At 31.4% G+C, this 23,679-nt stretch overlaps 2 protein-coding genes across 3 annotated transcripts; both read left to right on the forward strand.

Moving 5' to 3' along the window:
- Positions 1-9,189: 9,189 nt before the first annotated feature.
- Positions 9,190-19,038, forward strand: LOC132754431 (uncharacterized). The gene is made up of 2 exons (XM_060745059.1): positions 9,190-9,540; positions 15,483-19,038. The coding sequence occupies exon 2, from the start codon at positions 15,656-15,658 to the stop codon at positions 18,398-18,400; it is 2,745 nt and encodes a 914-aa protein (XP_060601042.1). The 5' UTR covers positions 9,190-9,540; positions 15,483-15,655; the 3' UTR covers positions 18,401-19,038.
- LOC132754436 (uncharacterized) lies at positions 12,394-15,293 on the forward strand. Of its 2 annotated transcripts, XM_060745062.1 has the most exons (4): positions 12,394-12,509; positions 12,623-12,715; positions 12,991-13,146; positions 13,448-15,293. In XM_060745062.1, exons 2-4 carry the CDS (start codon positions 12,702-12,704, stop codon positions 13,776-13,778), a joined length of 501 nt encoding a protein of 166 aa, XP_060601045.1. In that variant the 5' UTR covers positions 12,394-12,509; positions 12,623-12,701; the 3' UTR covers positions 13,779-15,293. The 2 variants fall into 2 exon arrangements, with proteins under 2 accessions (XP_060601045.1, XP_060601046.1); XM_060745063.1 differs by having other exon boundaries at positions 12,469-12,715.
- Positions 19,039-23,679: the final 4,641 nt, after the last annotated feature.

A 23,679-nucleotide genomic window follows, 5' to 3' on the forward strand; every position in this document is an offset into this window, starting at 1 on the left:
GGACAATAACTACAGTTAGGAAAGAGATATTGTTATCAAACTTGGCATTTAGCAAGCTCTTATAAAGACCTGGGTTGGTATTGCATTTGAGTCCCCTGGGGTCAAGGTCAAGGTCACTGTTACTTTAAATAGAAAAATGGTTTCCGGACAATAACTTGACTTAGGAATGACATACTGTAATCAAACTTGGTGTATAGCAAGCTTATATGAAGACCTGGGTTGGTATTACATTTGGACCCCCTGGGGGTCAAGGTCAAGGTCACCGTTAGGAAAAATAGACAAATGGTTTCCGGACAATAACTAGAGTTAGGAATGAGATATTGTAATCTAATTTTGTGTAAAGGAAGCTTATATGAAGACCTGGGTTGGTATTGCATTTGGACCCCCTAGGGTCAAGGTCACCGTTACAGTGTTACTAAAAATAGAAAAAATGGTTTCCGGACAATAACTAGAGTTAGGAATGAGATATTGTTATCAAACTTGGCGTATAGCAAGCTTATATGAAGACCTGGGTTGGTATTGCATTTGGGCCCTCTGGGTCAATGTCAAGGTCACTGTTACTTAAAATATAAAAAATGGTTTCTGGACAATTACTAGAGTTAGGAATGTCATAATGTAATCAAACTTATATGAAGACCCCGATTGGTATTGCAGTTGGACCCCCTGGAGTCAAGGTGAAGTTCACCATTACAAAAAATAGACAAATGGTTTCCGGACAATAACTAGAGTTAGGAATGAGATATTGTAATCTAATTTGGTGTAAAGGAAGCTTATATGAAGACCTGGGTTGTTATTGCATTTGGACCCCTAGGGTCAAGGTCACCGTTACAGTGTTACTAAAAATAGAAAAATGGTTTCCGGACAATAACAAGAGTTAGGAATGAGATATTGTTATCAAACTTGGCGTATAGCAAGCCTATATGAAGACTTTGGTTGGTATTGCATTTGGGCCCCCTGGGGTCAAGGTCAAGGTCACCGTTACGAAAGATGGTTTTCGGACAATAACTAGAGTTAGGAATGAGATATTGTAATCTTATTTGGTGTAAAGGAAGCTTATATGAAGACCTGGGTTGGTATTGCATTTGGACCCCCTAGGGTCAAGGTCACTGTTACAGTGTTACTAAAAATAGAAAAAAATGGTTTCCTGACAATAACTAGAGTTAGGAATGAGATATTGTAATCAAACTTGGTGTATAGCAAGCTTATTTCGAGACCCCAGTTGCGATTACAATTAATTGAAATATTTCTTTGTACACAGTTGATAGTTTGTGTTCAAATTTTTCTTCAGACTACTTTTTTTTCAAAAAGTCAAAGTTGTTGGTGGGGGTATTAATCACCTTCAGTGATAGGTCTAGTTTTCGCTAGACAAGCTGTCCAAATAGGGTACATCGCCGGTCATATATCTTTTTTCAAGTAAAATATCAACTAAATCCAATATGCTGAGGACACGATTTTCCGCCATATACGCTAAAAATGAGAAAGGCGCAGGAAAATCGGCAGCCAGACTTATATCGTATGAAAACAAAACTGTCCGTAAAGTTATTTAGGCACCCAGTCAAAACTGGTACCAACAGCAACAGGTTGCCCATTCCCCTATAATTACGCATATTTTTGGGTTTATCCAGTTCCCCAAAGCTTTTTTCCACGTTATCTACTTACCAAATTCCTTTCCCCGACAGATACGCATTTCTTCTACCGTAAATTTAATCCAATAAAACAAAAAATCATAAATCTACTTAATATTTAAAATGATTATTGGGAACTGAAAAAAATGTGTTGCTATTTTATGACGTGCTGTAATTTACTACAGTACAATTTGACAGGTGTGGAACCGAATTCCCCCTAAGGTCATTCAGTTCACTGATGAAGCGTAAAAAAATGGATGTCTATTTCGTCATTAGAATATTTGACAAGGGTGATTAACCGATTAGGGCAACATTGTGCATGATCAAAAGGTCTGTCGGCACAGAGGCATACAAGGAGCAATAAAAATCGGCAGTACACAGTGTGACAGGAGCATTTGGTGCAAATTAGGAACAATTAAAATAGACAATGCGCAGAATTAAACATAAGTAGTAAGAACCAGCAATTGTGTGAATAAATTATGCAAATTAGATTTTTGAGCAGCCAATAAAAATGATTTGCCTGCAGTTAATATTAGGCTACGATTACGATGCGCAGCATCATACGTTGACAGACATGTTAAAAATTTACTTTTCAAAACAGTTGCTGATATTTTTGAAATGTGTACATCAATTATAACATATGTTCACACCTTTAAATTTGAAAGTCAGAATCAAACTGCAAAAAATTAATTATATGTACTATTAAGAACACGTTTTAGTAGGGTTTTTATAATAGAAGTGGCTAGCGTACGGGCCCGTACGGCTAGCCAAAAGTTTTAGCCGTACGTGAGTCACGTACGACTAGCAAGGACACGCTGTATTGGCTAGCCGTACGGCACTTTTCAAAATTTTATGGAAGTCGAAAATGCATATGATATTTTATGACTTTAAGCGAGGATTTTTAACCAAGAAACAGCATTAATTGTCTTTGGATGTTAACTTTTTAGAGATTAATCGCCTTGATCGCTATATATATCGATCTTTGTCATCGCAAGATGTCGAGACAAAATGGACCCGACAAAATAGCCTTTGCTTGCATTTACACCAATTGAAATAGTTTACAAATTTTTGATAATAATCCTTTTTTTTTGTTTCATTAAGTTTAATTTTCGACACCTTTTATATGGAAAAAAACAACAACAATAAACACTGAAAATGATTGTTGTTAGGCTCTTGATAATTGCGACAATTACCGACGGTACTGTATCAAGGAAAGTTTGCATGGTCCGTGAAAGGCATTCTAAAATTCTATTGTCAGTCCCTGGATAGGTTTTAATTAAGGCTAATTAATTGATTGACTGTGCTTTTATGTTCGATATTTATCTACTGTTTTGAAAATTATATAATTATTTTTGCATTTCACCGTTTTTTCCCATTCAATGTTCTTTTTATTTATTTATTCCACTCGATCATTTTTTATTCGATCCATGTGCTTAAAATTAATAAAAATGATTTAATAATTCATACAAATTAAACAACAAATGATAAGCATGAAAATCAACAATTTTATAACGTTCGACTTCCATATAATTTTGAAAATTGCCGTACGGCTAGACAATACAGTGCGTCCTGGCTAGTCGTTCGTGACTCACGTACGGCTAGAACTTTTGGCTAGCCGTACGTTTCTTTATTTTTTATTATTATTTTTTTTTTTGATATTGTTACGTATTTTGAACCATAAAAAATCTCCTCTACACCTCCTGTGAAAATTAAATTGTCTGATCAATACTTTATTATATTAATATTTCCTTACGATTCAACTAGATTTATCATGAATCTAAAAGATGTGGGGAAATGACATCACGCGCACCTGTTTTTATACGGCCAATACACAAACATGGCTGCGCTTACCGATTTGTAGAAATCGGTGATTTAGCAATTTAAATTTTGTTATCATTCGTTTAATATTATTATTTGGCTGCAGAAAATTTGCAGACTTATTATTTATAGTATTCTTTTTCTGAAATCAAGTTTTTATTTTAACCTTGTCTTTCCCTTTAAATTTAAGCAGATCTAGAAAATACAGATTAATCAAAGCATCATTTAACTTTTTTCAATCAGGTACTTTCACATGTTGACAATTATAAATTAATTGGGTCATGGATCAGTTCTTGGTTTTTTTTTGTTTTTTTATTACGTATTTGTCTCTTTCAACATTTAACAACTGTTGTACAAATTGCATAGTTAAAATGGAAAAATAAAATGTTTTTATTGCTTATTGATTAATAAAATAATAGGTCAAAATTTTTCATTGCACGTTAGCCGATGACAAATATTTATTTGTCGGTTAATTTTATAACAGAGTCCCAGCTGTTATTGTAATTTTTTTATTGCAAGGGCTAAGTATTTAATTAATCTGTGTCAAAAACCAAAACAAACATGTACCTCAAAAGCAAATTAAAATTATGACATAGAAAACAGCTGACCATGTTACTGCTTAATTATTATTCATTAGTTGAACGAACATTACTTTTAATCCAGTTTCTACGCCGTTCTATAATTAGTTAATTGCCATGCGCATGCAGTAAGTGCGTGACGTAAGGAAAACCCCAAGCCTGATTGGTCGCTATTTATATAAATACTTAAAATAGTAACATCCTAATTTTATGCAAGGAATGCCCTCATGAATTATCAATCTTTACGTTTATTTTCCGTATCAAATAAGCGATATTTGGACAAGTAAATGTAAGTCGACAATTCTTGCTTCTTCAACTGAGATCATGCCAGTCGACAATTCAGAGTGGCTTACATGCGGTAATCGATAAAGCATTCAATTTTCGCTAAGAACTATCGAAGAATGATAATAGTCAGCGAAAGTTGTTTGCAAAAAGGTTTACTCAAAGAAACATTAACATATACAACAGAAAAAGTTTTTTAATTTAGTACATTTTACGGATCTGTAATTGCTTTAAATTAGAGCTAAAAGAACCGGTTTTCCAGGTATGTACCGCGGTACGTACCGCAGATGTCTCAGACCGTGGTTTACCGGTATACCGGTTAAACCGCGCACCTCTAGTTACCAAAGTCTCATCCATCCAAATATTACCCATAAATGTTATGCAAACTATCACTTTTAACATGATTTAGTAGAAATAACTTCATTTATCATTGCCATGTTGGTCCAACTATCTATATTGCACAACACTTAAGTTAGTGAAGAATAAATGCTGAAAATGAGCTGTAGTTATGTCTTTAGTAATGGTTCAAAATTAGAATTTTATATGTTCAAAATGCCAATTTTATGTCATATGTATCATTTAGGTTAAAAAATATTTCACCTTTGAAAATGAATGCCATGACATCTTGTTTAACCTATTTATGTTTTCTTCCTTATGATATAAAGAGATGTTTAAGTGATCTCCACATCTCTATATCTCTAATAATGCTCATTAGTTCGACTACACCTAGTCACATTAAAAAAAAAAAGTTATCCTTTCAATAACTTTCAAAGTATTGCATAGTGGTTAAAAAGCTTTCTCCTGCTGTTTTCGATTGTCTTTTCACTAGATTTATAAGTCGCGTGTTTGCACTTTTCATAAAAAGAACATCTTGAAATGACTGTTACTGTTACAACAATGGTGGTAACGAATTTTAGCTGTCAGGAGGCCATTTACGCCTTTGATTCTTCCTAGGACCTTACTTCACGCTTAAAGTGTCTTGTTTTACTTAAACATGAAAGTCGAAGGTTTCAACTTTACTGACAACATCGCCACGAAATTTATGTTCTTTCTGCAACTTACACAGTTATTGTCTTAAATAAATATACGTTCAACATGTTTTTCTTGTTTCTGAACTTCTAATCATATTAATGGTCTCTTGCAGTTTTCTCTTCTCGTCGTAATGATAACAATACTCTTTTCTATCATTTAGGCTTTACATCCAGTCATCTAAAATGGAATTAAAAAGAGATTACAAAAAAACATTGTCTGGTCTTAAAAAAATAATACTATTCATCAAATAAATTTTACCCAGAAAGTGGAGTCCTCTTCAGAGAAATGCATAAATTTGGGTGCACTTTAGAGCAAAACGTATGTTCAACGTCAAATACAGCTTTCATGATCACAGACTCAATCAAACCATGCCTGTAATTTTCAGTAAATTTGCTGTTTTTAAGGCTTCCGAGGGATCACTTTTTTTACCAGATATTTATAGATGTGAAGTGCTGTGTGGCAGCCGTAAAAAGTTGCCCCGTACTTCACTTCAGTATTGTTATATTTTTCTGGTCTTTCGAATCATTGAATCCAGCACTTTAAAGTGTTGAGAATTTAGTACCGCTCATTAGGGATGTTGCACTTTTTCATTATCCGTCATATACAGACTCAATCGAACCGGCTCTGCAATTTTCATGTAAATTTGCTTTTTAATGCATCTGAGGGATCACTTTTTTACCAGATATTTTAATTACATCTGTAACTGTTATTGACGAGAGAAACAGAATTAAATAAAAGGAGGCATTTCCCCTGTGGTCACATGGTTGTAGGTATGACATGGGCTTTCATTTTTGGCTTATCAAAAAAAGCACCCGAACTATTTATCAATCACTGTCTTCATATAAATGAGTTATCTGTTCGTTTAGGCCAATACTTTCAATATGATTCACAGACCATATGCTGTAGTTTTCATAAATATAGGACGAAAAGCATAAGGAAAGGAAAACAAACAGATAGACAAACCCTATTAAAGATAGGCAGATGTTAACAGTATCTCAGCATCAAGTTTTACAACTATCAAATTTTATTTTTTGGTAAAGACAAAAAACAGAGAGCCAGACGGACAGAAAGGCAGATAGACATGTTTTTAAACAGAAAGACAGACGGTGTAGATGGACATACAGATATCTATATTAGCACAAACATCTCTGATTCATTACGTTTGTATTGAAACTATCTTATCTCATTTGTTTGTAAAATTGTACAACGAATTTAACACTCAAAATGGGGATCTATTACCACTGGCAAAGCAACAGTTAACTCCGAATATAGCTCCTCATCAATATTTGTAGCACAATTTAGTTAAACCAGAGACACAGATAACATGTTATCTATGTCTCTGGTTAAACCATGGAGCTCAACAACAATTTGAACTGCTTACTGTGACTGTAAAATAAGTTTTCTCCCTTTTTTGGAATCACAATTTTGAAATTACATAATCATTGTAAATTATGTATCTGTTTTTGACTCCCCTGACATCTCATATATCACTAGTATGTAAAAAAGATAATATACTCGTATCACACTCAGAGTATTACCTTTCAATTCTTATCTTCCAAATGTTATTAAAATGAAAACATAGTAGCTATCATACACAATGACATTTTTATACCAAAAACTAATGATCTGTTAATAAATATCATGCATTTATGATTCTAAAATTAGTAACAATTTATTCTAGATTTCGTGCATTGTTTACCCAAAAACGCTTCCGTATTTACATTTTGAAGCTACCCAGGATAAACTTAAATTTGTTTATTTTTATTTTTCCTACTTCATAAACATCTTATTATCAAAAGGAATGTTAATATATAGGCTAATGATTATTTATATCTCATGAAAATTGCAAAATCTTGACTGTTTTAAACGACAATCGCTGATTTATATACACGCGAAAACCCATTACAATTCATTCATTGTATTTGATATTTGGGCATGTACGAGGCTAAAAGTTGTAAAAACAAGTAAATATAATATAAAAATTTATACATACTTTGCACAACAGCTTCTAAATCCAACTCCAAGTAGTAAATGTGTAAATTTTGATATATTTAAATCGCGCGGCCTCATAACTTTTGTTTACCTCGACACCGGTTACAGTATAAAACTCTGTGTATGGTGTACATGCAGAGCCATATAAAAACTCGAAACAAATGCAAAATTTGAATTGCTTTTTTTACTGGTTTGCCATGGTTAGATTTTTTTAAGGGTTTTTACCTGTTTTATATGATGTGTATAACAAACTAAAAATGTAAAAAAAAGCTTGTGTTGCAATTTGTTTGACGTTAATTTTTACTTTAATCAGACTAAAACTTTGTCAGGTTGCTTATCTAGGTAATAGCTCGGATGATTTTAAACAATTGGGTTATCTCGGATGAAAAACTAGAGCTAAAATAGAGAAACCTTGCTAACACTCTAGTGGTTACATTTTTGACTCAATCTTCATCAAACTTGGTATGCTTGTTTAGGTAATTGCTCGGATGAGTTCAAATATGGGTCATCTCGGATGAAAAACTAGGTCACAGGAGCTAAAAAAAGAAAAATCTTGTTAACACTCTAGTGGCTACTATTTTGATCCAAGTATCCTGTAAAGTGGTCAGAAAGTTTAATTTGATGATTTCTAGGTCAAGTGTCAATATGGCTCACCTGGGGTCAAAAACTAGGTCACACTGCTCAAATATGGATAATCTTTGTTAACACTCTAGTGGTCACATTTTTGACTTACCTGTCATGAAACTTGGTCAGAATGCTTGTCTAGGTAATGTTTGGATGAGTTTGATGGGTCAAGTGAGCGATCTAGGGCCATCTTGGCCCTCTTGTTTATAAAATAGTACTCGAAGCCCTTCGCAAAAGTTTTTAGCTGACAGGGTGAGCTTTTGTGATTGCTTTTTGTCCGGCATCCTTAATTCTTTACTTTAAATGACATGTTCTCATTAACCACTAAGCCAATTTTACCCAAACTTCACATGAATGTTCCTTTGGTGGTCACCTTTAAAATTTGTTCAAGAATTTAATTCCATGCAGAACTCTGGTTGCCATGGCAACCAAAAGAAAAAAACAAACTTTAAATACCTTCTTTTAAAAACCCAAAGAGCTAGAGCTTAGATTTTTGGCATGAAACATTCTTCTAGTAAGTGTCTCTCAAGTTTGTTCAAATAAAAGCCCTGGGGTCAAAATTGGCAGCGCCTCAGGGGGTCATTGGCATAATTAGTAAAAGCTTTAAAGAACCCAAAGAGCTAGAGCTAAAATATTAAGCATGAAACGTGTTCTAATGGGTATCTACCAAGTTTGTTCAAATAAGAGCCCTTGGGTTCAAATTGGCCCAGCCCCAGGGATCATTGTTTTTCCTAATATGTTTTTAGTAAAACCTTAAAAAATCTTCTTATAAAAACCCAAATAGCTAGAGTTTAGATATTATGGCACATCTTCTTGTGAGTGTCTACAAAGTTGGACCTGCCCCAGGGGTGTCATTGTTTTTAACTATATGTGTGTAGTAAATACTTAATAAATCTTCTTTTAAAAATCCCAATGAGCTAGAGCTACAGCTTAGATATTTAACATGAAACATCTTCTAATGGGTGTCTACCAAGTTTGTTCAAATAAAAGCCCTTGGGTTAAAATTGGCCCCGTCATGGGGGGGGGGGGTCATTGATTTTCCTTTTTTTTGTGTAAAGTAAATACTTAAAATATCTTCTTTTAAAAAACCCAAAGAGCTGCAGTTTAGATTATGTGACTTATCATGAAACACCATCGAGTGAGTTTGTTGAAATAAAAGCCCTGGTTTTGTTTTATATCTGCTTTCATTTGTATTAATATATTACTTGTTCCTTGTCATGGAGAATATTCATATTCAGGTGAGCGATTGTCCCTCAATTCCAATATCTAGTAGAAATTTAAAAAGGGACTAATGCACCTAAAATGTCAAAATAAAAAATGCTCCATAGAGGATTCCTGCATTGCAATAAAATTGATTTTCAAATAAGGAAATTTGATTTGATTTTTATGAGATATATTGCGACGTAGAATGACTTGGGGACACAGACTGACTGAAAATGCCAATATTACTGTATACAATAAACATTTTTGAAAATTACCGAATTAAACATAATTATTTGTATTATTATTCATGTTGTAGGAGATAAAAAGACTCAAGGAAGAAGATTCTCCTCAACAAAAACAGTTAGAATTTCAAAAGGCTAAATCAGGTATGCTACAAATGTATTAAGAATATGAAAAGGCTAAATCAGCTATGTTATATAGAATATGTAAATGCTAATTCAGGTATGTGATTTAAATATGAAAAGGCTAAATCAGGTATGTTCTTAGGATATGAAAAGTCCAAATCAGGTATGTTATATCGAATATGAAAAGGTTCTATCCGGTATGTTATATAGAACATGTAAAGGCAAAATCAGGTATGTTTTTGAAATATGAAAAGGCTAAATCAGATATTTTGTATAAAATATGAAAAGGCTAAATCAGGTATGTTATATAGAATATGAAAAGGCCAAATCAGTTTTTTTATATAGAATAGAAAAAGGTTATATCAGGTATGTTATATAGAATAAAAAGGTTATATCAGGTATGTTATATAGAATATGAAAAGGTTATATCAGGTATGTTATTAAGAATATGAAGAGGTTATATCGGGAATGATATAGAATATGTAAAGGCTAAATTAGGTATGTGATTTAGATAAGAAAAGTCATAGTCAGACATTTTGAATAGGCTAAATCAGACATGTAATATGACCGCCGCCACGAGAAAAGGGCACTCGGGCATATATGACGTAACGTCAAAAACTTCGGGAAAAAGAGAGCAGCTAATGACAGCGATTTTTTCGTCGCCATACTAGTTTCGGTGCGGAGATTTATAAAGTATTGGCTGTATATGAATTGTTTGAGGAAATGGACGAATTTGAGGTAAAAAACAAACATTATATTATATTTATTTTTAAGAATTTTTAAGAACTGTCATATTTATTGACTTTTTAAACACGCCTGCTGTTCGCTATCTTTGCAGCTTTAATCCCGGTCTACGAATTATTTCAGCAAAACTGTACATTAATATTAAATGATGTCACAATTTCTGCTCAAACAGAACGTCAGGCGTACATGACAGCGGTTATTCAAGTGAGAGAAGAGATGGAAGGTTACACCCGACCGACAATACCCGTTGCACCAATTTCCACAGAGTTCAGTAAGGTATGCATATGACAGTTATGGTATAAGCTTTAAAGATCTTTTACAGGTTATATGACCATATATAAACGGTTGTTGTATATATAACCGAGCCGTAAGGCAATTGCAAATTACCGTTTACATTCATTAAGAATTTTTATTACGAATTTATAATAATGCAAACTTTCTTTATTATTAGAAGTAAAATGAAATAAATATATAAATCGATTGCAGCAGTGCATACAGATTATATTAACGTCACGATTATCCGTTGAAAAAATGACGTTATAAACGCGCAATATTATAATTATTAGTGCAAATAACATATTGAGAGTGCAATAGTCTGAAGGCTCCTGTCTTTATATTTGATAATTAAAAAAATGGATTTAACATACAAAACTGCATGGTTTTTAAATTAACAATTTACAAAGGCAATTTGGAAAATGCATATGTGATTCATATTGGTAAACTTAGATTAGTCAGAATATTAGTAAATAAAGTCATCATTAGAATAGTCAACATACATATATAATACACTGTAGCCTCGATAACTCGCTCTTCACTATAACGCTAATCTCAGTAGAGCGCTCATAGACCTTGGCTCCCAAAAAAAAAAAAAAAACTTAAAAAAAAAAAAAAAAATTTTTTTTTTTTAAGTAGACTTAGATTTATAGCGCGCTATAACGCTTGCTCAGTTTGATAGCCAAGTACAATAAACAATTGTTATTAGGACATTTATGATCGCCAAAGGTGTGAAAAACATGCCCAGGTAAGCGTTTATCCGCTCTTTTGTTGTTTTACCTGTCCATCAGTCATGCATCAAATTGTTTCCAAAATCTCAAATTCATATCATAACTGTTACATTGGCATTCGGTGGTGAGTATAAATAAACTAAAATTCACACACATATATTTGACATGTAAACCTCGCTGAATTAAATAACCCACAAGCCCAAAATCAATTTAAAATCCTGCACTGTAAATAGAGCGGCCATGACAGGTGGTAATTGGCGTTTGATTTACTAGGGGACACAACTAAAGCTGGACTGTAAATTACAGTGTCATTTACAGTCCAGCTTTAGTTGTGTCCCCTAGTTAATAAAACGTCATTACAGTAATGGCTACCTGTTTTACACTACATTCATGATTTATAATTTTCTTTCGAAAGTTTTTCCTTTCTTTTAAATATAATTAGTATTATTTGTGAATATAATATATGTTTACATCATTGAATGGTTTTAGAAAAAGATAATGTCGATATTCATTGAACAGTAAGTAAAAAAATCAGCGTTAAATATATATGCAGTGGGTGGGGTAATGCGGTAATTTCGCAATGAGCGTTCTAATGAGAGCCTCGTTAGAACGCGGTGTTGAGACATTGGACCCCAACATGAGCGTTTTAATGAGGCTGAAGTGTATAAAAAAAGGCTTAGTATTTTATTGATGAATATTTTGGTCAATTTTATCAGGTTCATATCACTTTTGACTACAGTCAGAGTGTGACAATCCCTCATCACAGTCGACAGATGGGACCCATGTACTTTGTAACAGGCAGGAAAATAAATATGTTCGGTATCCGCATTGACTCTACAAGTGAGCAGTTCAACTACTTAATAGATGAAGATCAGTCTATAGGTATGTTAACTATTAACAAACTTTTAACAAAATTTACTTAGAAACGTATATCATGACAGAATAGGACATGTGATTGGATGTGGGTAAATGTTGGTTATTTCATGCACGTGCAGGCATATTGTCGTCCTCCCGAAATATAATTATGATCCTTGCATTAATGAGTTTTACACTACGCTATATTATTGACATTTTTATTAATTGATATAAAACTGTATTTCATATAAATTATTGTCACCTTGCAGGTTTAGATGGAACTTTGGACACATGGACCGAATTCAGTATTAAGCATGCTCTATCATTGTTTACAGAATTACGGATTTGGCGAGAAAGGACTTTATCTACACGCAGATAATTGCGGAGGTAAATCTTGTTTTTACATTAACTTATGAATAAAAATATTCAGCATATTCATTGATTAATAATACTAAAACAAGTAATATAAAGTTATTTCCGTTCCTTTTTCTTGTTAACAGGTCAAAATAAGAATAGATACACACTGGCGTATCTTTGTTGGAGAGTAAACAGAGGGTTACATGACACATTCAATTGAATATGGCTATTTCCGGGTAAGTACCTTGATATATTTATACATAGCATCGTTACGGCACATTCGTAAGCGTTGGTTATGTTTCTAAAGTAATAAAAATCCTTGTGTTTCGTCACAAAATTAAATAAAATCCTCATATTTTATTCAGATATAAGAGAACACATAGTTAAGTAACAGCCTACTCAAAAATATGTGACGAAGTGGATTTTACTACTACAGTGTTTTTATGGTTATGTGATAACTAATTTGTTTGTACTGTCATTCATTAATTCATGTACTTTATTTTTATCTAAGATGTCTTGTCGATGGTGGCTTCGGGCGAATTAAAAAGCTATTCAAGAGGTCTGATTGTGAGAGTCTGAGTCAATTTGCAGACATTGTGGATAAATCGGCAAGGAACAATTTCCCTGTTTTATATCGAAATGAAAACAATGATCAAACATGGAAATGGTAATTAATTTTCTACAGAGTTTAAACAGATTTTCGATAACTAGTTAATAATATAATGTAGGCTTAAACATTATAACAAGCATGTATAATAATGATGATCACTATCACAGCCACGCCGATCGCTAGCAATACACATACATAGTAGCAACAAACAAAAACGTTATTTATTTTAAATGCAACAGAAGAAAAAAAATGCAATACCTAAAATCTTTTTTTCACAAAGATGGTATATTTTTCAATAAGAATGTACGTTATATACATTATTAACTGCATTTAATAAAATAACATTATTTTAACACAGGTATGACTGGAAGTCGTATTTGACGCGATATTTCCTTCAAGTGAAAGGCATACAGAAATATCACTGCTTCAGATTTTCTGCTGCAGACAAGTCGGCTGTGTTTGTAAAGAAAAGAACAGATAGCGAGCAGATTAGAGTTCCGCTGATAAGACGTAATACTGAAGTTCTAACAACAACCTTTCCCGAGGTCATACAGCCCGCAGGACTTGAAGTCGTACACGGCGCGAATATTTATACCGTAACGTTAGAAAATATCTGCGTCCTGCATACCAAGATGCCACGTGCCCGGCATACACTGAAGAGTGATTCACGCTGCATGCGTACAGACTGACTGATGAATTTTGTTATTGTTTTCAAGTTCAGTTGTTACCATTTTTTATAATTAAAGTTTTGCTATTAAGTTTCTTAGGTTATGACAGCAGGGGCCAAGTCTTATAATTATAAAATGTAATTGTTTTACATGTATTATTCAAGAATACGATAATTTTGAAAATAGTGTTATAAAATAGTTTTTAAATTATATTTTAATATCTTACTTTTATATATTTTAGTATTATTCTAGTAAGTGCAAAATTAAAACTTTTGAAACACTTGACTTCATTTGTTATCTGCTAAACTACATTTGACGTCGTCGTCATAATTATTATGACGTTACGTAAATCTGTCGTTGACGTTGCATTAATGTCCTCTTTTAAACCTCTATATCTCAAAAAGTATTTACAATATCAATGTGAAATAAAGTGCATCGTGCACAAGAATGCATGTCCTAAAATATTAGCCATAAAACTAAAAATCGATAAAAAATGCCCGAGTGCCCTTTTTTCGTGGCGGCGGTCATATAATATATTAAAAGGCTAAATCAGGTATGTTATATAGAATATGAAATGTTAAATTAGGTGTGTTATATAGAATATGAAAAGGCTAAATAGGTATATTATAAAGAATTTGAAAAGGCTTAATAATGTTTGTTATATTCATGTAGAATATGAAAAGGCAATACCTGGTCAGGTATGTTATATAAAATATGAAAAGGCTAGATATCAGGTATGTAATATAAATTTTGAAAGGTTGAATTAGGTATGTTATATTATAGAATGAAAGGGCTCAATAAGGTATGTTATATAAAATATGAAAAGGCTAAATCAGGTATGTTATATAGAATATGAAAAGGCTAAATCAGGTATGTTATATAAAATATGAAAAGGCTAAATCAGGTATGTTACATAGAATATGAAAAGGCTAGATCAGGTATGTTAAATAGAATATGAAAAAGGTAAATCAGTTATGTTATATAAAATATGAAAAGGCTAAATCAGTTATGTTATATAGAATATGAAAAGGCTAGATCAGGTATGTTATATAGAATATGAAAAGGCTAATCAGGTATGTTATATAGAATATGAAAAGGCTAAATCAGGTATGTTATATAGAATATGAAAAGGCTAAATCAGGTATGTTATATAGAATATGAAAAGGCTAAATCAGGTATGTTATATAGAATATGAAAAGGCTAAATCAGGTATGTTATATAGAATATGAAAAGGCTAAATCAGGTATGTTATATAGAATATGAAAAGGCTAAATCAGGTATGTTATATAGAATATGAAAAGGCTAAATCAGGTATGTTATATAGAATATGAAAAGGCTAGATCAGGTATGTTATATAGAATATGAAAAAGGTAAATCAGGCGTGTTATATAGAATATGAAAAGGCTAGATCAGACATTTTATGACTATGAAAATTCAAAATCAGGCATGTTAAGGCAATATCAGGTATGTTATATAGAATATGAAATGGCTAAATTAGGTATGCTTCATATGCAATATTATAATGCTAAAACAGGTGAATTTGCCCTAATTGTAATAATTTTATCATATATCTTTGTATTTAATTTATACTTTTTTACAAAACAACGCTTACTACAAAATCATCATTTCAATGTCAGAGAACTCTCCAGTTTGTGAGGGAATCTTGTAATGTTAAAAATAATTTGTGAGTTTTGCTAATTTTATTGGCTGCTCAATAAATTTCAGGTTGTCGTACTCAATTGATAGAACATTATCGCAGTGATGTGCTTAAAGTATCAGCAATACCTTTACAACCAGATGAGGAAAATTATAACTTCAGTGATGCTTATATAAGACCCACTATAACAAAAAAGATAGAACAGAACAGAGGGGAGTCTGAGGAAATAGAAATAAAGTCCATGTCAGAGATTTTCACAAAGAACGGGGATCCACAGAAGTTTATTTATGTTGTTGGAGATGCAGGGTCTGGTAAGAGTAGTTTCTGTAAATATTTGATCAACTGTTGGTGTATGGCACACAGTGATGGACACAATGAAAATGATGAGTTTGATTGTATAGCACTCAGTGATGGACAAAATAAAGTTAATACAGGGTCTGGTAAGAGTAGTTTCTGTAAATATTTGATCAACTGTTGCTGTATGGCACACAGTGATGGACACAATGAAAATGATGAGTTTGATTGTATAGCACACAGTGATGGACACAATGAAAATGATGAATTTGATGGAGTCAAGGAAATGAAAAAATTTGATTTTATGTTTTATATTTCTCTTAGACATAGCATAAATATCCGAAGTATCCAAGAAATGCTTGAAATGCGATATGATAAGATAAAAAATTTAAGTAAACTTCTGGAAAATGATTCTGAAAAGATAATTATTTTGCTTGATGGTTTAGATGAATGGTCTTTTGACAGTGAGACTAGGAATGAGTTCCAGGCAGGCCTTCCGGAACGTGACTTTACAAAGAAATACACCATTGTTACTACATCACGGCCATGGAAAATTCACAGTTTGAGAGTAAGTAATAGAGAGATTCATCAATTATTGAAATTAAAAGGGTTTGATAAAACACATGAAAAAGAAATGATTAAGAAAACAATAACAGCATTGAACGAATCATTAGATCCTAATGTGTGTGAACAAAAGCTTAGGATACCGTCTGTGGTTGGCCTGAAACAGGTACCAATTATGCTGCAACAATTGGTTTGTCTATGGTGTGATGGTAAACTCGATAAAACCTCAAGGTGTGCTATTTATACTGGTATGTTAGAACTTTATTTCACCTGGAATATCAATAAAACTTTAGGAAATAATACAGAATGTATGGAAAGTTCTCAGAATGTTGAACTCCCTCAGTATTTAACAGATGTAGAGATATGTAGATTAAATAGTCATCTTATATATGGTGTGTCGCACTTGGCTTATGAGACATTGTTCAATTATCCGAAGGATAAGTCCTTAACATTTGACAAATCTGTGTTTGATGATTTGAAAATATCACAAGAAGTGCGAGAAACATGTCTGAAACTGGGAATTTTGACAGAAGATAAATGTCCTTCTTTATCTGTATCTAAACCTAAAAGCTCATTGTTCTCTTTCATTCACAAATCAATGCAAGAATTTCTGGCTGCAGTGAATATTGGTATCAATTTTAAGATAAGAATAAGTTTGCCAGATAGTACGCAAACAGAAAATGTTGATTTGCAAAGCAAGTGCATTCAGTTTATTAATGAGGTTTTTCAGAAATGTTCAACAGTAAATGACATATTAGAGCAGTCAAATGTTATCATTATGCTATGTGGTCTTGAACCTAGATTAGCAACACATGTTTCAAAATACATATATGATACTGTGTCAGAAGACTCTCGTGTTCAGGAATACAGGAGAACAATAAATAGTAACATTTATAGGGATCATCGTTTTATTACTGATATTCAAAAGCTTATGTTTGAGTCAATGGAAGAATTCAATGCAGCATGTAGTAAAGGAAATAATCCTGTATTTTATTTAGGAGATTTGGTCATTGATGATAGTGATGATTGTGATATTGTTTGTTCAGGTATTGACCAGCATCTAATTGTTCCTGACTTTGTTCTGTCTATTAAGGTAGATAAAATCAACACAGAAAATGTTAAATTCACAAAATACTTACCAATGTTTCGTCATCTTGAAAAAATTGAAATAAGATATCAAGATGAGTATCGATGGTATAGTCGAAGTACACAGAGTAATAAACAGAGGATTGATGAGATAAACAATTGTGTTTCTGAGACAATTAAAGTAAATACTTCAACATTAAAATCTCTGTATCTTCATGTCTCTTACACTGACAAGTATAACCCAATGCATATAACAGTTGTTAGTAACCTACCTAGTATGATCAATCTTGTAGCATTAAGTATGGAAAATAAAACAATGAGTCATGATGATACTACTACATTTTGTAATTTTCTTGAGGGAACCAGTCATCTTGAACAAATACATCTTAGGATTGTTAAATGTGAGTGTAAGAACCAGCATGATGTAAATTTATCAAAACATCAACAACTTCAGTACCTTTATTTGGATAATGCTGTTAGTTTAATTGTAGATGCTGATACTAGAAACCTTGAAATATTTGAATTTTATTATTTGAAAGATAGTAATTATGAGAAAATATTTGATATTGTGAGAAAATCTTACAAATTAAAAGAACTTAAATTGCATGGAGATTATTACAATAAATCTCAATTTTATCATACCAACATAACAAAGAGACTTGTCACAGTATTACCATTGTTACACAATCTCAGTAAGCTTAAGTTATGGTGGTGTAGGTTAACTGACAATATAATACAGTCACCTTTAGAGATGAGTAGTTTAAAGGACATTCAGCTTGTTGGTGTCACAATGAGTTTGACAACATGGCAGAAGTTTGTTGATAGTCTTCCTAGTATTCCTCATACTGTAGATGTGAGTGTAGCTGACTGTTATATAACAGGAGATGGGGAGGAGTTTAATGATGATATGTATTGGTTTGGATTGATATCAGGAGAAGGACTTAGAGGAGGGAAGGGAAATGATGCTAAACAGTATGTAAAAGATCAGTTATTTCACATTAAACGGAATTATGGTTCGTTTGACTTTTCAACAAAAAAGTGATATAGGATACATGTAGTTAAAATAGTGTTTAAATTAGTGCATGTTAAAAGAGAAGATTTTTTTTTTCATTTTTGACCAAAAAAAAAATGATCCGAATTTTTTAACATAGTGAGGGAGTACACATGCAGTTAACATAGTGCTTGATCTCAATTATTTCGTGATAAAAAGACATAATTATTTAAATAAACATTGTCAGCAAAAAAAATAATACGATATGTTAAATAATGAATGTAGTGCAATATGATAGATAACAATCATCAAAAACAGTTGAACTGAAATATTCAGGGCAGAAGAAGTGAATGATTAATGTAACTGAATAAATAAATATCTGTTATATGATATATTGGACAATGTAATGATTATAAACAAATACTAGTTCTACAATATATAGGACAGGTGAATTATATATATTGATACCAGTTGAATGGTGTATAGGATAATGGAATGTTATAAATAAATACCGGTTATACAATATATAGGACAGGGGAATATATAAATACCAGTTATATGATATATAGGGAAAGTGAATGATATTTATAAATACCAAATATGATATATAGGACAAATATTGATAAAATTTAAATACCAGTTATATGATATATAGGACAATGTATTGGTATAAGCAAAATTTATACTAGTTGTACGATTAATAGGGCAGGTGAATTATATATATTGATACCAGTTATATGGTGTATACTCAGGATAATGTAATGGTATAAACAAATATTCTAACACTCACGTGATTTTGTCACTATAGACAAAGAAGGAAAAAAAAACTGGTGTTAAACTGCCAATAAACACCGGTTAGGGACTACTTGTATATGCGCTGTTATGTTTTCACCCTCGATTGTACAGTTTACAAAGCATTTTAAAGCAACAATAAAAAGCATTTTTATTTATATTTTCAGTCCATATAATGTTTTCTTTTCATACAATACCGAAATAATATCTCACATACACTAACGCCACATATTGGATCCAAATCAGTTAATACATATTTTGACAAAACGGCGCCAATCCGTAAGCAGCGTAATGACGTCATCCTAAGTAAAAAAACTCATTCATAAACAAGCTGACGTTATTTCATACATACAAGAATGATAAATGGGGCACTGATGTAAACACAATACGAAGTTGAAAACTTGATAAAATTACGTTTTTTTCTTATTATTTCTTTTGGTTGATAATTTCTATATCTTCGCAACAGTAGGGTGCGAAAATCGAACAGCGTTATACGAAAATCGCCACCGGGAGTTATTTCCGCTTGAAAAATAACATTAGTGATTTTCCTTGTTTTATCGTGTTAGAATCGAAATAACATCGGCCTGAGAGGTGTATATCAGCTATTTAACACCTGTTTTGTCGTTTTGATGCGACAAAATTAACCACTCAGTCCTACGGCCTTCGTGGTCAATTCCTACGCATCAAGACTCCAAACCGGTGTTAAATAGCCGATATACACCTCTCAGACCGATGTTATTTCTTAAATAATTGCACAATAAATAGGAGAAGTGAATGATATATATTGATACCAGTTATGTGGTGTATAGGATAATAAAATGGTATAAATAAATACCACTTATACAATATATAGGACAGGGTATATATAAATACCTGTTATATTATATAAAAAACAAGGGAATGATAAATATATAAATGCCAGTTATATGATATATAGGAAAAGTAAATGATATTTAAAAATACCAAATATGATATATAGGAGAAATGATTGGTACATGTATATGTAAATACCAGTTATATGGCATATGGGACAAGGGAATGGTATTATATAAATACCAGTTATATCATATATAGGACAAATGATTGGAATATGTAAATACAAGTTATATGATATATAAGAAAATAAATACCAGTTATATGACATAGGACAATGAAATGGTATATATAAATACCAATTATATGTTAGATACGCAAAGGAACTGGTATATATAAATACCAGTTATATGATATATAGGACAAGGGAATTGCTTATATATGAATACCAGTTATATGAGGTATAGTATAGTGGAATAATATATTTTTTTATTTGTTATATGATATATAGGATTATATGCTATAGAGGAATGGTAAATTTCATATATGAATACCTGTTAGATGATATAGAGGACAAGTAAATTGTTTCATTGAGATGAGGACCATTTACATGTTATATTTAAGAGATTCCTTCTTTGATTGTTTTATATTGTTAAGATTAAAAAAGTGATAAATATTACAATTATGCAAAACGGTAAAAGTTAACAAATTAATACTGTTAGTCAGTAATACTCTAAGTGTAAAGTTAAAGGCACTCCACTGAGGATTTTTGACATGTTTGGAATTATATTTTTCTGATTTTTGACATGATAGGATGGGGGTTATACTTTTATAACTGTTGAATTAGATTTTTGTAATGAAACAGTTTGTCATATTTTAGTACCAAGAAATTATAACATTATAATTATGTATAGATAAGTTATATTTCTGCTGATGTCAGCATAATAATGATATGTTAGTTTACATGTATTGTAAAACATATGTTACATGAAATAACTAAAACGATATGTTGTCTAACAATGCATCCTGGGTAATTTAAGCATACTGGTTATGAATACACTTCATGAGTGATGAATGTAGCTCAGCCAAATATGTATGTATGGGTTCCGACAATGCTAAAATATATATTAAATGTTTTCAGACAGTAAAGATATAACTACATTTTATTATAGGTGTGTTAGTTTTTTATGCTTGCTGATGTTAGTATATACCAAAATTAAGATATGTTAAATATCGTAAATATAGTTTACACATGTCTGTTTGTTATATGAAAGTTTGTTACATGAAATTCTGATTGAATGTATATAGTACATATGTAAACATATTATTTCATGTAAATAAATGTTTGTTGTATAGTTACATGCTATTGCAATCCTTTGATGACAGTAAGATAATATTATTTATATAAGATAATTTTATATAAAGAAAGATTTTGGGACATGTAATCCTACGTACATTTTAAACAGTTATACCTGTTTGATTTAAAGGCCCATTAAGCCTTAAAAAATGCAATTCCTTTTATTTTTAAAAAGCTTATTGTTTTATGTACAAAGAGTTTTTCATTGTCCATATACCAGAACCATCCTTTGTTTGTTTTGCATTTATTTATGTTTGATTTAAAGGCCCATTAAGCTTAAAAAATGCAGTATGTTATTTTTCAAAAGTTTATACAATGTATTTTTGGTGTCCTTAACCTTTTTTCATAGGTCATATATCTAAGCCAACTTTTGTTTCTTTTGCATTTTAGCAACCAGTACAAGTATGGTGAATAAGTATTATATATGGAAGTCAAATTACATATTTTTTTTTACATTTTGCATCTCTATTAACAAACTCAATTTTTTGGCAGGTGATAAGAATAGCACTTTTTCTAAATATATTATTACAACATTATAAAACACATATTGGCCCTTTTACAAAAATAAAAATCTATTCATTTCTGAGGTGTAATGTGCCTTTAAACTTTAAATGTATATGTAGAGTAAATTCATCTGGTATATAAGTAAACATATAATTACATGAAGATGTTATTAATTGTTAACTAGATATATGAATGTTTATTTTTATTTCATGCTTAGATTTGTTATGTCTTGTGAACATATGCATCAAACATGTTTGTTTGTGACTTGGAATATAGATTTTATAATTCTAGTATATTTGTAAACATACAATTTACATGTACTAATAACAAATGTATATTGGCCATGTTTATGCATAAACAATTCTATATGAAGTTAAGATAAGTTCATGCTGTAATATGTTATGTCAATTGTACATTATATATAAGCTATGTCTGTTAAATGGATATTGTATGATTAAATCCATCTAGTACATTTGTAAACCTTAAATTACATGTACTTGATAACACATATATTTTGGCAAGGTCTATGCTGAAACAATTCTATATGAAGTTAAGATAAGTTCATGCTGTAATATGTTATGTCAATTGTACATTATATATAAGCTATGTCTGTTTAATGGATATTGTATGATTAAATCCATCTAGTACATTTGTAAACCTTAAATTACATTTACTTGATAACACATATATTTTGGCAAGGTTTATGCTGAACAATTCTATATGAAGTTAAGATAAGTTCATGCTGTAATATGTTATGTCAATTATACATTATATATTAATTATGTCTGTTTAGTGAATATTGTATGATTAAATCCATCTAGTACATTTATAAACCTTAAATTGCATGCACTTGAAAACACATTTATTTTGGCAAGGTTTATGCTGCTCAATTCTATATAAAGTTAAGATAAGTTCATGCTGTAATATTTTATGTCAATTATACATTTTATATATTAACTATGTCTGTTTAATGAATATTGTATGATTAAATCCATCTAGTACATTTGTAAACCTTAAATTACAAGCACTTGATAACACATATATTTTGGCCATGTTTATGCTTAAACAATTCTATATGAAGTTAAGATAAGATCATGCTGTAATATGTCAATTATACATGTATATACATATATATAAAACATGACTGTTTAAAACTTGAAATGTTTATGGAAAACAGTATTCAGTATATGATCTTATCATGGGAGCTTCATAGAGAGAATTGTTATTATACTGTTTTTGTTATTAATGTTGTACTTTTAAAATAGAACATGTTTGTTTGATTGGTTTTGATAGCATGAATGTGTGACTTTTCTTAATAAAAAAAATTGTACAAAATTGATTAGTGAATCATTTGTTTTTCCTCCCTTACAGAACAAATTGAGGGTATGAAACGTGTCAAAAATTTTCTTACCACTATTTCCATATATAGCAAAGACTAAGCTGCCAGTACATAAATAACGTTTGAAAAATATATGCACTGTACTAATGATGAGACATTGACTCGTGAAATAACGTTTGTAAAATATATGCACTGAACTAGGAATGAGACATTGACTCGTGAAAAAACGTTTGTAAAATATATGCACTGTACTAGGAATGAGACATTGACTCGTGAAATAACGTTTGTAAAATATATGCACTGTACTAGGAATGAGACATTGACTCGTGAAATAACGTTTGTAAAATATATGCACTGTACTAGGAATGAGACATTGACTTGGGGAAATAACGTTTGTAAAATGTATGCACTGTATTAGGAATGATACATTGACTCGTGAAAAAACGTTTGTAAAATATATGCACTGTACTAGGAATGAGACTTTGACTGGTGACATAACGTTTGTAAAATATATGCAATGTACTA

The sequence above is a fragment of the Ruditapes philippinarum genome, unplaced genomic scaffold (genome assembly GCF_026571515.1).
Source record: "Ruditapes philippinarum isolate M1 unplaced genomic scaffold, ASM2657151v2 ctg7429_1_1_1_1, whole genome shotgun sequence".
Lineage (NCBI taxonomy): Eukaryota > Metazoa > Mollusca > Bivalvia > Venerida > Veneridae > Ruditapes > Ruditapes philippinarum.

Coding starts and splice junctions, on each gene's coding strand:
- LOC132754436 (XM_060745062.1), top strand. Junction 13,147..13,447: donor AATGATCAAACATGGAAATG/GTAATTAATTTT, acceptor ATTTTAACACAG/GTATGACTGGAAGTCGTATT.
- LOC132754431 (XM_060745059.1), top strand. CDS start 15,656: ATGTCAGAGATTTTCACAAAGAACGGGGATCCACAGAAGTTTATTTAT.